This window comes from Echiichthys vipera, assembly GCF_963691815.1.
Source record: "Echiichthys vipera genome assembly, chromosome: 10".
Taxonomy (NCBI): Eukaryota; Metazoa; Chordata; class Actinopteri; order Perciformes; family Trachinidae; genus Echiichthys; species Echiichthys vipera.
Window position 1 is genome coordinate 11,024,251 of NC_139835.1, and position 16,665 is coordinate 11,040,915.

A 16,665-nucleotide genomic window follows, 5' to 3' on the forward strand; every position below is an offset into this window, starting at 1 on the left:
CCCACCACAGCGACTTTGTGGTTATAATACCAAAGTGCCAAAAACTGCAGTTCACTGAGTGTCCATAAGGGGCAGGTTTCATAATAGAGCAGTTTCTCATTGACCCCCATGTTAAACAGGCTGTTTTCACTGCATGATTAACCTATTTAAGGCCGGGAACAAAAAAACATTCTAGTCTGAATGTTTAAGTCAGATTTCCATGACAACACTTGGGGGGTGAATTTTTTTGTACCAGGCTAGTTTTTAATTTATTAGAGGTTAAAGTTTATGAATAATTAGGGGCGCAGACAGCTAGCCGCTAGCCCTTACTGCCCCTCGGAGGTATTTGTCAGCCAGATGGATGTATGTCCCTCCCCCCAACTTCACATCAATGCCCTTTTTTGGTCAGAGGATATGAGGTGGAGTCAAAGTCTGGCAAGATGGCAACTCCTGTAGGCGAGTACGATTGGATCAAGTTGAGAGAACGGACCTCAACGTAGAGGCTACATCCATTTTTTATACATCTATGGTTTTCCCACATATAAAGTAAGAAAAACTCAGAGAAGGGGTTGAAAGCACATCTACTCTTTCTCCTGCATTGAGAACTTGTGGATCGCCCCGCCCAACATCGCTGCTTGCGCTATGGTTGAGACTCATATGGTGACTACATTCTAGCATCTCCCCAAGGTTGACCGGTGGAAGAGCAGCATGTATCAAAATGGATAGACACAACGGCAGGATTCAGCCATAGGCCTTTATGTTTAAGCCGGCTTCAGACAGCAGGCGACTGGGACGCAGTCTCGCAAAGCCCCTTGGGCGGATTGGCTGTCTCACAAAGCCCGGGGAGATGACACATCTCCAAGCTTTGCACAGATACAAGTCATTACAGTCAAGATCAGACATTTAAGGGGACATAAACATAAGAAAAACACATTTTTGCGTGGAGTGGAACTTTAATAATGATATAATTTAAGTGTGAGGGCAACCCTGCATCAGTATTCCTTCCCCTCCCCTCATCTAGCTTTCCTTACCATCCTCCCGCCTACAGCGTTCACCATTCATCACCTGCGCCCGACGCCATTTCATTCTTCCTGTGTGCTTACCTTCTCTCCCTCTTCCCCTGCAACACATTATTCCTCACACCAACCATCCATCCAGCTGGTTTGATCCCTCCCACTCCCACACTTTTTCATTCCTCTTTATCTCACCCCTACATCTCTCTCTCTCCTGACTGTCCGCAGCACCACACCCTGCCCTGCCTGCCTCTGTGTTACATATTCTTTCCATTTATCAAGGGTCCTGCCTTCACCTGTCCTCCTTTATATCTTACTCTCACAGTTTATGCATTCATCCTAGTCTCTACTTTGATGCTGTCAAAAAAAAACGGTGATCCTGATTTGTAGTTCCTCCACCTTTATAGGTATTTTCTTTTGTCTTACCCTTCTGTTCTGAGTAAGCGCTCCCAATATATTTTCCTTGCAGTATAGTACTGTATTATGAGCCCTTTTTTTATATTGCAGGTTTAAGCCAACAATCTGTTCCTGTCTGCTTACGGTCAATCCATCTTCCCCTCTTTCCCTCCCTCGCCTTACCCCACCCTCTCTTGCTACCTCCATTCATCCATCTACCACCCCTTCTCTCCTTAGTGTTACATATGAGCCAGCGGCAATGTAATGATTGGTTTAAACAGGTAGTCTGTATGCATGGAGGCTCACTAAACTATACTAATGTGTGTTTGTGAGTAGTTGTCCTCTGTATGTTTGTGTGTGTGTGTGTGTGTGTGTGTGTTTGTGTGTGGTAGGAGGCTGTGCTCTCTATATCACATTATTAAGTACCAATATGATGAGTGTGTGCTACCAGGAATTCATAGCCAAGTGTATGTGTGCGTGCATGTGTGTGTGTTAGTTCTGTGGTCCTATTGTATTCTCATGTGCTATATCAGGAGTTTAAATGACTGTGTGTCTGTGCCTTGAGTTATTCTTCTATCTGAGACACATTGTGCATAAATGTGAAATAAATTCATCTGATTCCTATTCGTTATAAAAAAAAGCATGGTAGCGAAGAGCATAAGAAATCTTATGTGTAAACCAATGGAGTTAGGCTGAAAAGTGCATACCCTCTCAACAAACGGATATCCAAATATTTGCATATTGTGGTCCAGCCCTTGCACACTAAAGCATTATGTACAAAGAAAAAGGGGACATGCTCATTAAAACATTTTCCGTAGGGCTGCTAGTGCTGGAAAGAAGACACAGGGTGCTTTGGACAGACAACCTAAACTTGTTGGTTCCCAGCCTGGCATCGCTCGACTAACTTGCAAATGTGTTTAGTCTGGAGCCTCTTAGTTCAGTTTTGGTTTCCAAACGGTGTTATCAACAATGCCAGACATTAAAGGTTTTCTGATTCTGATTCTGATAAAAATGGCAGCCAAGTCACAAACTTTCTCATATTGCAACTAAACAGAACACTAGTATGTGTTTCTGTAAACAGTTTAGGCGAGAAATGGGAATTGTGATTCATATTTGATCAGCCCTGCCTAGTTTGACAATTTGATCTGAGTGCATTATGCTGGATGGAGCATGGCAGTTACGTTCGGTAACTACAAGCCTGAGCCACGTGATATAATCGGTTGTGATCACATAACATTTCCTATACAACCAAAAGGATGCGTGCTTAAACGGGAACAAAAGGGCTCTTGTAAGTTTTGCATCATAATAGCTGAGTATACATAATCAACATGTTGTGTTTCTAGAGTAGATAACACAAATCTTTCCTCAATGTCCATCAGTGGAATGAAGGTCAATTCTCATTCAGCGCCTCGCCATAGCGTTAATGTTTTCTCTCATTTGTAGTAAATGAACTTTAGATGTGTTGTTCACACCATCAGCAAACAACTTGCATGATTTCTTCCTCTGGTCTGACCCTGAATGTCTGCTGCCAACAGCTCTGAGGCTTCATGAGTCCGAGACAACTGCATGAGAAATGATGAGACCCCGACACATGCAGGAATACTGCCTGCTTATGTAGGCTAAAGGGCACTCTCTCCTCAGAGGACAGTCGGGCAGGGGCCAAACACAGTGTGCACATCCATGCCTGATTACTCCAGAGCATTATCCATCTTCTGCTGGGGGTGTGAAGTTGTTTGTATAGACAGTAGTGTGCCTCTATGATGGGTGTCTATGGGTTAAACCAAACCAAAAAGGGGAAAGATGAAAAATAAAGGGCACTGAGTCTCAGCCCACTTTTATGTTAGAAAATGTGGAACTTGCTGGTAAAATAAATCAAGCTTGAGTTCACAGTTATGCTCATTTGTGTGAACCACCGCCTACACACGCCCACACACACAGTCACAAAGAGTGAGTGAGAAAGAGTCAAACTAAGAAAAGACCTTTGATATTTAGCTTTCATTATTTGGGAAACATCTACTGTACAGATCTAAAATAGGAAAAGCAATGTTTGTTAGACGAATACTACCAATCTGGATATATCATTTGATACTACTTATAAGTGACGTGTGCTACAGGATTCATGTAACCCTGTATGTAAACTGTTTTTGTTGTGTAAACTTCACAAGTAATATTTGAAACTTACATATCACTTATATTAGTGTCAATTAGCATACAGGACACTTAAATTACTGTTTCCTGTGCTTACGACCTTTATGTGCAAATAGTCCACAGACCATGCAGCAGTGAGTTCTGCCTCACTTGATGGTTGTTGTTGTCTGTTTGCTGTTTAATAGTGCCACCTAGAGGTGTTCTTCAAAAGACACAAAGAGGAAGATTAGACTTTGCAATGCTGTCCCACTGTAAGTGATTCTGGTAGAGGAAGACAATTGTGATGTGTGTGTGTGTGTGTGTGTGTGTATGTGTGTGTGTGTGTGTGTGTGTTGTCGATCACCTCCACCCTTCCACAGTGGTCAAGGATCTGTGCAGCTACTGATTAGAAGCATTATTCCCGATCAGCTCTCAGGTCATGACACAATAAAAAACTCTACCCCTTTTGGCCCATAAGAAACTTTAAGCCTGGTTTTCAAAACATACATCACTGCTACAGGACAGCATATAGTGGCAAAAGCTGAAATATGAAAATATAATAGTGGAGTGCAAAACGGAAAGCACAACAGCTAAAATAGCACAAGATGGAAATTGACAACAAAACAGGGGATTCTTTACTGCTGCAGTAAACTCAAAGTTTTTACGAGCCTGCAGATGCACTATGAATGCCTTTAGTTTACTGTTTATAGTAAAGGTTGTCTCAATGTGTGAATATGTCCGTGCACCTCAAATGTGTGTAAGCGTGTGTGGGCTGTGTAATATTCCTAGCATGCAGGCTTGTCACTAAATTACTTTTTCTTTCTTGTGTGAGAGGGGGCCGCTCGCACGCACGCACGCATGCACGCACGCACGCAAGCACGCACGCAAGCACGCACGCAAGCACGCAAGCACGCAAGCACGCACACACACACGCACGCACACACACACGCACACACACACACACACACACACACACACACAGAGACATTCATTATTCAGTCCAGCGGTACAATAAATCAACATGTAGATCTATAAAGCCAGACTCAATCCATCATGAATGTATTACACACATCCAAACTCACACACAGTTTCCCAAGAGTGTGCCCAATAAAATAAAATTAAGTCCTCTTCACATTATTAAAACAGAGTAATTCAAACTCTGCCGAGGAATTTAGTCATTCTTTATTATATATATATTCTGTGTTTCATTTCAGAATGAGTCTTGATCAAACACTCATCTGTTTCTTGCATTATTTTGTCAGTGCCACGTTAAAGTTAGAGGCGATTTTGTTCAGAGGGATTAAAGATGTACAATACAGGACTGACTACACACACATTCACAAACACAAAGTAGTGTCAGAATAGAGATGTCCATCAGGGCATTCTGTGTGTTGCCTCAGTGTATTAGTGTGATATTGGCTATTTCCTGTTTCGATGGCAAGTCACTTTACAGGCGGCCAGAGACACAGATGGCTTGATCACCTCTTGGTGATGGTCTGTGACTGGCGTGATTGCTGTGTGGTCTCTGTGAGAGTGTCTGTCTCTTTCTATTCCAAGTCCCTCATCCACTCCCTTCCCTCCGTGTCTTGGTAACTCATCTCTGTTGCTCTATCTCTTGATGCGTGAACGGGGAAAAAGGATGTGCAATATTTTCGTAGTTATCTCATGTGGAGAATGTCAGGTCAACAGTAAGAGTGAGTATGCCTGGCAGGAAGTGGAGGGAATGCTTCTCTCCTTGTTTTTTAAGGTTCAAGGGGAAGCAATTGTTCATAGATGAAGAAGAGCTGTCAGTCACAAAGGTTAAAATAACTTTAAGAAGCTGGTTGGCTATCTGAGAGGGGAATGAGAGTGGAAAAGCATTTCATATTCTACAATAAAACATATTACAAGATTTAGAGATAGAGATATCAATACTAATTAGAAGAAAATGAACAGCTATTTCTCAGAGAGATCTTCAGCACATTTTAAGCTCATGAGAGGAAGCGGGCCCCAGTTGGAAGGTTCATTCTGGTTAAGTAAATAAAATAAATCACTGTGGTGGGAACAGGGACAGGAGAAACAGTAAATTGTTCATGTTTTTACAGGAGCACCCCACCATGTGCATGTCTGCCCATCGGCATATCCTCTTCTGCCAAACAGCAGGAGTGATTCACTCTGCTTCTGAAATAATATCATCAGTAGTTGCAATAGAAACCTTAATTATTACGTGATCTACCACAGAATTTCCACGGTTGATTATGTTGTGTGAGAAATGCTGACACAAATGCATACTCATGCACAAGCATATTCTCCCTCAAAGACACAGAGATAGAGCAAAAATTATAAGGTGCCTGGATCTTGGTTTGAGCTCTTTTTCAATACCATTTAATATACATTAATCAATAAGCAACATTCAAAATTAAAGCTTGGAGATGAAGCACCCACAGCTTATATTCTATAAAAGTTTTATGAAGCTATAAACACATTTTATCTTACATTTTTACAGTTGGACCATGAATGGAGCGTGGACTGGTGGCTGGAGAGGTGCCAGTTCTTCTCCTGGGCACTGCCGAGATGCTGTTGAGCAAGGCACCGAACCCCCAATTGCCCGGGGCACCAGTCACTGCCAGCCCCCTCACTCTAACATCTCTCCATTAATTGCATGTATATAGGTCCTGTCTTTGCATGTGTGTGTATTTCAGGCCTGTGTGTGTGTAAAATGAAAAATTAATAATACAGTGAAAATTGAATTTCCCCATTGCGGGACAAATAAAGGAATTCTTCTTCTTTAAGCAGCTTTGATCAACATCTTTATATTAAAATTTTATTAAATAATTATGTTTAATATCAAAGAGTCTGCTCGTTATGACAAACCCACAGAGAACTGACACCCGACTGTGGTCCACTTCAATACTTAACAGCACAGAACTTTACGGTTTGGATTAACCATCACTGCTCTCAGCAGTCTCTTATCCAGGATCAGCAGGCACCTCTTTTCAGTAAAAAAAGCTCTGACAAACCCAGTCTTTGCTTACACATTCACCATATCAACTTCATAGGTGATAATATGTTGTGTTTACTCTGCTCATAAGTGGCCAAAAAAATCTATTCATGCAGGTTTAAATACAGTTACAGCCTTCCCAACCGGTATTGCTAATGTTTGATTTTTGCACAGAAATAAATTGCATCACCTTTTTCCGTCGGAGCTGAAGAGCAAGGTCACAGACAAAACTTTAACCAAGTAATTAAGTCTGTCAAGTAAAATAAAGTGTTGTAACTTTGACATTAAATACTGCAATCATCTAGGCTCACAGTAAGAAGCTGATTGGGCTGATTTGGGACAGGGGAAAAGGGTTTACGGTGCACATTATGTACCACTTTTGCTATGACCCACTCAAGGCTCTGCTGTGAACACCTTGACAGTTAGTAAGAAAGGAAGGAAGGAAGGAAGGGAGGGAGGGAGGTTGTGTTGTCTACAGTACTGTCTGTTGATAGCCTTGGCAGAATGATGGTATGAAATATGACCACTCCACTTCCTGAGCTTTGTGTCTCTCTAGTGTCAAATTCCTTCCAGCCACCTTTGCCTGTGTTTTTTATTTCTCATGAGTTCCCTCCCGTTGTCTGTCTGCCACACATTTCTGCTCTCTCACACGCACATGTATCTACCTATCCTCATGACAGCCAGTATGATGATCATGTGTCATCCCTAGCCGGCTTTGTTATTGATCACCACATGTAATGATCAGGAGATGCATATGATGGCGCCACCTTCATTGATTACCAGTGACAGATAAAAAGCATAGCATAATTCCCATCGATTGTCTGTGACAGTGTGTAAAAAAATAGTGTCATCTACATTGATTAGCAATGAAAATGTGTGGCAAAGATGTGTCATGAGTCCATAGTAGAGGAGAACTCTCACACACACTTCTATTCATCATTTGAATGTGTGTGGCACACAAGCAAACACACATGTTTGAAGGGAGCTGAAGAGCCCTATGAAACCCACGGATCTTAGTGATCAAATGTGCTGACATACTGCAGAAATTAACTTATAGTCACTCTGTTGGGAAAACAGGGCAATACTTTTCCCACTGGTATCTCTGGAAAGTAAAGTATAGAGTGAAGCAGACAAATGAGGGGTTGAGTTCCTACAATAGTCTCAACATTTAGAGAAACAAAAACATGGTTTCTCCTCTTTTAACCTCACGTGTGTAAAGGCGAACCCTGACTGCCGCTGGGGGGATTCACAGAGAGTGTGTGAGAGTTTAGATGTATTGTTTCACCCTAAAAATACAATGTTAAACCTGAATAAACATATTACTATAATTTCCTTTAGATGACCGTAATTACGATTCAGCAGGCTTTCCATTGTTGAAACATTACAGGAAATGTCCAATCATCACAATTTATTTCAATGAAGCACATTGGATTCTGGGAAACTATCCATTATCTTTGTCCCATGGTCTTTTTTGGCACTTATATACATCAAATAAGCCATCGAGACATGTTTTTTTTTGTGTAACAACTATTAACGGTGGAATCCAGTAGAGTCGCTAGCAGCCGCACGTGGCTAAGACTGATTAGCTACGTGCAGTACAATGAAGACATTAAAAGCGCTTTTTTAACCACCAATACTTTTCAAAATAACACCAAACCTCTGTCGTAGCATGATAAGAGTCCCTACACAAAAAACAAAGCACCAAAAATGTTGGTTTATTAAAAGAGTGTTTTGAAAGACTTACCAACTGGCCCTGGTACCAGCTCCTCTCGTATTAAAGTCCACTTAAGTCAATTGCAATGAGTTTATTGGTGCTGGATTTGTAGGGACTCTTATCCTGCTATTTCAGAGGTTTGATGTTATTGGTGGTTAAACAAGCCGTTTTAATGCCTTCACTGTACTGCCCCAAGCTAGTCATTGTTAACCACGTTGTGTGTTAGCGACTCTCCCGGATTTCTCCGTTAATAGTTTATACACACAAAAAACTGTCTCAATGGCTTATTTGATGTATATAAATGCCGGAAAAGAGCATGGGATGATTTTGTGCCAGAATTACACTTTAAGTTGTTCCATTTCACAACCGCCTGCTTAAAACTATGACTTAAGTGTAGTAGATCATGTGTTATGGTCAAATGTTTAAAACTGCCAGCTGCAGCTGTTTCACAACATTAAATAGAATGGCCAAATATGTCCTTTTGGGAGTCATTGGCAATCAAACTAGTCTACTGTCCAGTCTAGGATGTGTTGGTCTGATAGTTGTATATCAAAAGGACAATATGCATTCACTTAATATTGCATTAACATATACATCAGAAATGTTGAAGCTGGCTCAAATTTTACTGCAATGCAATAGGTCTGGTAACACACTCTGTTTCCAATAAAATATGTGCTACCTGTAGTGCTACTAAGTCACGTTGTAAACAATGTACAAGATTGTGTAATTATAGTAATTGTAAAAAAGTTACAGTCTTGCTTTAATTTACCTTGCAAACTGATATAAAATAGTGGTTTATTGGATACACTTTCTGTGGCCATTGTGTAATGATAAAAGATTTAATTTGCCGGGAATACAAATTTGCAGTGTCACAAATAATATAAATCTGGATGACGCAAACACAATAGTTTCCTGATTTTAGCTTTTTTTCCCACTCTTGTGGCAGACTTGAGTGTAAGTCATAAGTTATTGTTTACTTTAACTGAATCCATTTTGTTTTGCAAATTACCCACTGTGCTATCCTGTACATTTTTTACCCTCCTCTTTTTTATGGATTCCAGTACTCCTCTCTTTGTTCCCTCCATTCATTCTTCATTCACCTCTTCCTTGATGGGTGGGCTCGATTTCTTCCTGCTCTCTTCCCCACGTCCCCTATCTTTGTGATTTATACGTCCACGGTGTGTTTTCCCCCTGCTACCCTGATGAGTGTTACACCACACATGCACACACACAAATAGATGGATGAGCTGGTGATAGCTAAACCAGCCAGACTTCACTGTGAATTATAATCACCTTCAATCTGTGTCTCTGAATCCCTGCCCAGTTCTTGTGTGTGTGTGTCTGTGTGTGTGTCAGGAAGCTCTGCTCTGCCTCACCAAGTCATGTGTGATTATCTTTCATGACTGTAAGTGATGGAGCAGTGAATAGTTTGTTCCCTCAAGTGCTGTATATGTCTGTGTGTGTGTGTCACAGTTCCTGCTTATTATTCTCTTGGTCCCCTGGTGTTTGACCCGTCTTTCTGTTCTGTCGACTGTTCATGTGAGCTGGAATATAATTCTATTTCCATTGCTGTCACATTGTCAGTGGCAAAGGCTGTGTGTGTCTGCCTGTGTGTGTGAATAACGGGTGGTCCAGCAGTCACTGAGGTGGGGAAGGATACAATCTGGAAATATAAATCTCAGAGAGGGAGAGAAAGGATGTTTGAGAGGTTATATCTAAAATTCTCAACAGAAACTGACTCTTCTACACACAGGAAGTCAGAGGACGTGGGAGAAATAAATAAGACTTGTCCCTGAACCTTGATTTGCATACAATCGAAATGTGTCTTTGGCACTGGCAAGACAATATACACCATACACAGCAATATAAAACAAAGGAAACTAAAATGAGAAAAACTGGAATAGCATTTTGACAGGATTTGGGGAAAATAGACCTTGTAATGCCATCTAAAACTTAATTTTTGACAGAACTTCAAATATGAAGCTACCTTCAAATCCAGTCTTTTTCTAGATCAACTGGGCGACTACAATACTGCCCTACATAGCCTAAAAAATGGCTTTAAAGTTTGTTTACTGTCCCAACAATTACATTTTTGAAACATTGATGATGGTTTATGGTTTACGAGTTTAATAACTCCTATCCAAACCTCCATACTTTCAGGCCCCAAACTGCAAAAATCATGTGATTTTGTAGTTACTGCACTTAGCCTTTGTAGGGCAGTATTGTAGTAGGGCAGAATAGTTGTACAACAATATAAAATAAAAAAATATTGTAATATGATATTGACATTTTTACTGCTCTATTAACCACATATTTCCATATTCATTGACTGATACAAATGTGTTTCATCTCAATGCAATGTCAACATGCGTATGTGTAGTGATTTTTGTGTAGAGAATCCTGCTTTACCAGTAGTTGTCCTAATTCAAAATTATAAACACTGCACTGATGGGGATGTCTTTGATGTTTGATTTGCATATTTATGGAAATGTTGCAGATAAAACTCAAAGCAACCCCCAACTTATTATGCATATAGCAAATATTGTTCATCCATATCAAGGTGTATTATCACCCAGTCACATGGCATGTAACTGATGACAGCCTTTGTCTTACCAAACTCCAGCCTTTTTCACACATTAATCCTCAAGTCTGGTTTAATCATGTGGTAATCAGAGGCATGAATGAAATATTATATGTTATATTTAAGGACTAGAACTTTCTAATTATTAACTAAATTGTGTTGTTTCCTGTGTTTATGACTTAAGAACAGGTTAAGGCTGTCCAGGCTTAAGTCATAGTCATCACAGGGGACAAAATAATTGAAATCAGACTGATAAATGGATGACTTGTGTTATTTTTTGTTAGTTTTTTGGATGTGGGAATGAACAGGGGCCGTGCCCAAAGGCAGTCAAGAAACAACAAAAAAGCGTGTTTTTCTGTCATTATGATGGAATTGAGAATAATTGGATGTGATGACGGAGCAAGAACATTCTCATAGACTAGGAGGTAGCTATGCTACATGAAAAGTCCTCCGGCCAAATGACAGACAGTTATAATTATAATGAAGTTGTAAAATGTTTCTGCATGTGAGAAGCCTGCATAGATGAGAAAGAGTGTGGTTTATAAAATGGGGCAATACTTCCCCCTGCTGCGGAAAGAAGGAACAACATCTCTAGCATCATGTCACTGAAAAAAGCTTTTGTTTTCTAGTCTGTCCCCGCTTATCAAAATAAAATAAAAAAAACAAACATATACATACTGTATAATGTTGCTGTTTTATCATAGATAGAGGACCCATGCATTTGATAATCAAGTTTGTTAGCTACAGTATATATGCCATTAATAAACACTAATGATAGGAATTAGGTAAATGTCTCTGTCAGATAGACTATACGTTCAATTGAATACCTATCCAATCCGTGGTACAACCTTGTATGATTAACGTATTCACTGTCTTACACCACGTCCCCAGTGGTGAGAGACACAGCGATGAAAGTGCTCCAAATCACCATAGCGACCCCAGAAACAGCAGCGTTAGGGAGGGTACCACTGTTGAATGTCTTGTCGTGAACATATGTTATGATTGAGAGAGCTCCTGCATAGGCCTCCTCGCAGGCCGGCCGGATCTGCTCCTCTGGTAACAAGTGGCCGAACTCACCTGGAGGATCATTAAGTCACATTAATTTATTACCAGGTAAAAGCCAGTACAATATATTTGGCTTATGACTGTGTACAGCACACTTAACTTAAGGTCCAGCTCACCTTTGTCTCTCAGCTCAAAGGTATAAGAGAAGGGGATGCCAATGAGACGAGCCCAGTCGCGACTTGAGCCTGAGTTTGGATCTGAAGTTTAAAGAAGCGTTTGTTAAGTCAAAGTGACACACTGTGTTTTTTTCTTTAATTAGGCTGCTTAGGATGAGAACAGTTGGGGCCGTATTCACAAAACCATTTATCTTAGTGCTAAGGAGCACTAAAAGTTCTTAGTTAAGAGTCATGTCTTAAAACCTATTCACAAAGCTTCTCAGACCAACTTTTACTAAAGGACTCCTAAGATAACACTAGAGGGCAGGGGTTGACCTTGTTGCTATGGATGACATCATGTTCATACCTTCTATGCCCACAGTGATTGGCTGAGAGGGAATGAGTCCCTAAGAGTGAATTTATGATATAAACACTTCAATGGGGAAGCAAATGAACCGGCAGCGAATGAACCTCCTGACCATTAGCTGAGAGACGCTGAGATTGTCTGCGTTACACAGCTGCATTTTCCCCCGTGGTCAAATAGAAGAGAGTTGTAACAATTTAATTTCCAGTGATATTGTGTGGTTTTTATTCATTGTTGATGTGATGGCATGATCAACTCTACCACGACCATAATGCCATCTCCATTAAGGCGATAGCTTTTTAAAAGCTCACTATCATTTAATGTCTCCAGAATGTTACGTTGCTCCTGATTTGCTCTCAGTGACTCCTATGTTTTTATAGATATAGGAGCTACTTTAGGCACTTATTAATTAACTATAATTATCTTAAAAAGTTAGGTAATACTCTTAGCCTTAAGATGTTTTGTGAACATGGCCCCAGACTGTCTTGTCAGAGTGAGTGCAGATCAGGTCATGTGTTAATAACAACTGTTCAGGACAGGGTAGTGTCTTACAGAGGATCTGTGGAGATGTTCCTACAGTGTAGCCCATTCCATGTATCCTCTTCATCTTTGCTGCTGCTGCCTCACCGACTGAAACCTGCACAGTTAAAAAAACCCAGTTTTATTTGCTAGCCAAGATCCTCTCAAAGACAATCACACTGATGATTCAGTCTTATTTAAGCTACGGGTATATAACATTCTTATGTATAGGCTGTTCTTGGACTGCTTCAATCTTACCTAAAGATCTACTACATCTTACAAAAAGGAATATGAAGTTATCGTCTTCCCTCCCAGGACCTATTCCTTTTAACTGTCCCGTAAGGCCTGCACAGAACTGGAAAATAGGGCCTTGAAGTTTGCAGCTCCTTCGGCTTAGAATCAGGTACAAAACCGCCTGAATCTTCAGGAGGTGGTTTCTTTGGACACATTTAAAGTGATGTTAAATGACTTGGAATTACCGGCATATCTGGCTGTAGATGTTTTGAATGTTGAATAATGTTTTGTCTTGAAAAAGAGATTTCTACTGTATTCTCAATGAGTCTTTTACTCCTGGTTAAAAAAAAAGGTTAAATAGATAAAATAAACTAAGTTGTAGAAGGTAAAAAGTTAATATACTAAACAAACACTGTCTACTGATGTACTGTTTTAGCAGTACGTGTATGAGAATCGTACTGTAAGTAAGAAGGGAAAATTGTTGACCTCATGAACCTTAAACTGTCAATATGTGTTGTTAAAAGCAGTGAATATTTTATCTAAAGGTCTACTGCTTACACACACACTCACCAGTTCATTGTAGTTGGGTGCAGAGATCTGAGGGTGGCCGTATGGCAAGAGTATAAGTTGCCCAGCAGAGTGGATGGTGAGGAAACAAAGAGTCTGGTTAACCATCGTACCTAAATACAGACAGAATGAACCTGAGATTAATATCAAGATTACCAACAGAACCTTCTTAAAGGTACAATCCCTAAGTGATTGTAAAGAAAAGCATAGCACCGCCTCAGTAATTATGTTATAGTCTTTTTAAACATGGACCTTAATATTTTGTGATGATACTCCCCATAGAAACGACCCTATAATGATTTGTACAAGCAGGATATTACATATTAAAAAATCTACAAATTTAGGTTTATAGTGGTGGTGACCACTTGTGTACATTTATTATGTAGTAATTATGATGGGGGAAAAAGGAAGAAGTCAGGTGCTGTCTGAGTGATGAGGATGGAGGGGTCAGACAAACACACCCAGGAGACAGCGTCCTGTGTGAAACCAAAAGTCAACGTTGACTTATTTTCACTTGTGTACATAAATTAACTTGTAAGTTACGTAGTTACATCATGCTCCATGTCACGTTCTAAGTCACGTACGTCACTACGTCACACACTTAATGTATGTAAGTTAAGTAATAATAATCTATGACTACTATTTTAGTTCATGTTAGTTTTTTTTACTTATTGAACCCAAACCATGATCATTTCCAAACCATTACTAAGTAGTTGTATTGCCTAAGCTTAACCAAACTGTGAGTAATGAATGAAACATTAAAAATAAACTTAAACATTTTGAACTATAACTTTTTATGTATTATTATTTCAATGATAGTTACCAACAAAGTCCATCACAGCTGTAGCCTCTGGCTCTGACCCTGGCGATTTCCCACAGTAGGTGTTTGCACAACTGTCAAATGACACACCGACCGCTGAGGGAAGAAACAACGTCAAGTACATCAACACAAAACTTGTGATAACATTTCGTTGTTTTTCCAGGGCACTGCCAGGTCTATATTTAAGCATGTTTTCTTATGTCAAAAGTAATTAAAGAATGTGAATCATAGAGCAAGGCTTGTGGAAAGCAACACCCTAAGTGTCAGAGGGCTTGAGCTGTGTCATGTGGACTGACACTGTAATATTAAGTATTACTGTATGGCCTTCAGAGAAAAGACTCTATTCATGTCAGTTACAATTGACTTGAGTTGGGAACGTTCAGTGGTTGACATGTTTTTGAAAATTGCAGCCTTACACAACAGCATACAGAACTGGAATTATGACATGTTCAGCTGCATGGGGTATTTAAGTTTTTGTTAAAAGAAAAATAACATATCCTGTTGAAAATTGGTTGAGTCTCTATGTTGCTTCAAGCACATTCAATCTGTTTGGGTTGATGCCATTTTATTCAATATGACCAATAGAAGTTGTGCAAATCAGAAAAGATTAAGTTGTAATTAGTGTGAGGCAAAGGAAGGCTAATTAATCCTGTTGTAATTCTTGAAATCATGCAACTCACTTCCCCAGTTGGCATTGAAATTTCTGTTGAGGTCAACACCATAACAGTTACTGCCTTGAGGAGGTGTTGAACGAGACTTTCTCCACAGACGAGTCTACAGCCAAACAAAAGGTCATGTACAGTAAATAAATGTAATGATACCACTTAAATAGGGACAAGTCAGTCACAACACCGACAACATTTACTGTCAAACAACTGAGCTGAAATAGAGTTAAAAATAACAAAACCTGAGGAGCACTCACGCTTTCATTGGCCCAGGTGAGTATGTATCCATCCACATTGATCACAGGCGTAACATAGACATCAAGGTTCTGCAGCATCTGCTCCAGCTTCTTGTTAGTTTTATACGAGTGCACAATCTGAACAAACACACACATGTCAGGGTTTAATCACTCTTTGAGAGTATGTGTGTCATTGAAGTTATGTCTGAGTGTACAAACCTCTTTGACAAACCACTGGCAGAAGGCAGGAGCAATCCACTCCCGCGCATGGATACCACAGTCCACCCATATAACCTTCTTCTCTACGCCCTCTGGGTTTTCTAGTCCCAACTGGAAACAGACAACACGACAGGCTTTGGGTGAATGAATGAAGTAGCAAAAGGGGAGGAGAATGCCGGCTGGAATAGATGGCCAATGGCAGGCTTTATCTCAACACTCTACATCCGGTGAGTGTATCTCAGTAGTGAGCAAACTATTTGTGTGGGAGCATTTGGCTTCGCATATTCAGTTCCCATGTGTCCACCGTATGTTATTGTGACTGATTGGAATACCTTCAGCAGTGTGATGTTTCTTCCTTCATAAGTGTGTCCGTAGACAGCAGAGGAGACCAGCTCTGGGTTCCCTCGCTCCACATCTTCCATCCATCCGTATATCTATATTGCAATTTACAATTAGTGTGATCATTAATTAAGATAAATGAATTTTTTAGTTTTCTTTGGTCAATTTATGAGACAACAAGCCGAAACATAACATAGCATAGCATATTTATAATGCAATATTATAGACTCTGACCTCATCCATGGGGTGATATTTGGTGTAGTCATAACTTTGGGTTGATTCCAAACCCTCCACTAAGCTGTGAGTTAAAAAGATGACATAGAATCAAGAATACATGTTTATTTGCATTGTCAACATAAAAAAAGTAGAAATATTTGCCGCAAAATAGGATCTGATTTCAGGCTGGTGTCACTCTTGTTTCATAAATATCTGTATTTACAGTGTTGGAAAGTAACTGAGTATATTTATTAAGAACAGTACTTAAATATGATTTTGAGGTACTGTACTTGAGTATTTTGATTTTCTTCTACTTTATGTTTTTTGCTTCACTACATCTCACAGGTTACTAATGTACTTTTTACTGTAGTTACTTTACAGATTCAGATTAATCATACAACATTTCATAAACTAATAAATCATGATTAAAGGTTAATTTATTGTCATTCTACAACACAAGGTTGCACAATGAAATGCAAGTTGATGTCCCTATATGCTACACAAGACAAACAACAAAAACAGAAGTGCATTTTTAT

General features: G+C 39.9%; 1 protein-coding gene across 1 annotated transcript; it reads right to left on the minus strand.

Annotated features, from left to right (window-relative positions):
* Positions 1–11,664: 11,664 nt before the first annotated feature.
* LOC310953232 (carboxypeptidase O-like) lies at positions 11,665–16,201 on the minus strand (the record flags this gene model as incomplete). The annotated part of the gene is made up of 10 exons (XM_083922194.1): positions 16,148–16,201; positions 15,907–16,008; positions 15,575–15,685; positions 15,377–15,493; positions 15,135–15,228; positions 14,458–14,550; positions 13,638–13,747; positions 12,867–12,951; positions 11,972–12,052; positions 11,665–11,867 (listed from the first exon to the last, which is right to left on the minus strand). Exons 1-10 carry the CDS (start codon positions 16,154–16,156, stop codon positions 11,665–11,667), a joined length of 1,005 nt encoding a protein of 334 aa, XP_083778320.1. The 5' UTR covers positions 16,157–16,201.
* Positions 16,202–16,665: the final 464 nt, after the last annotated feature.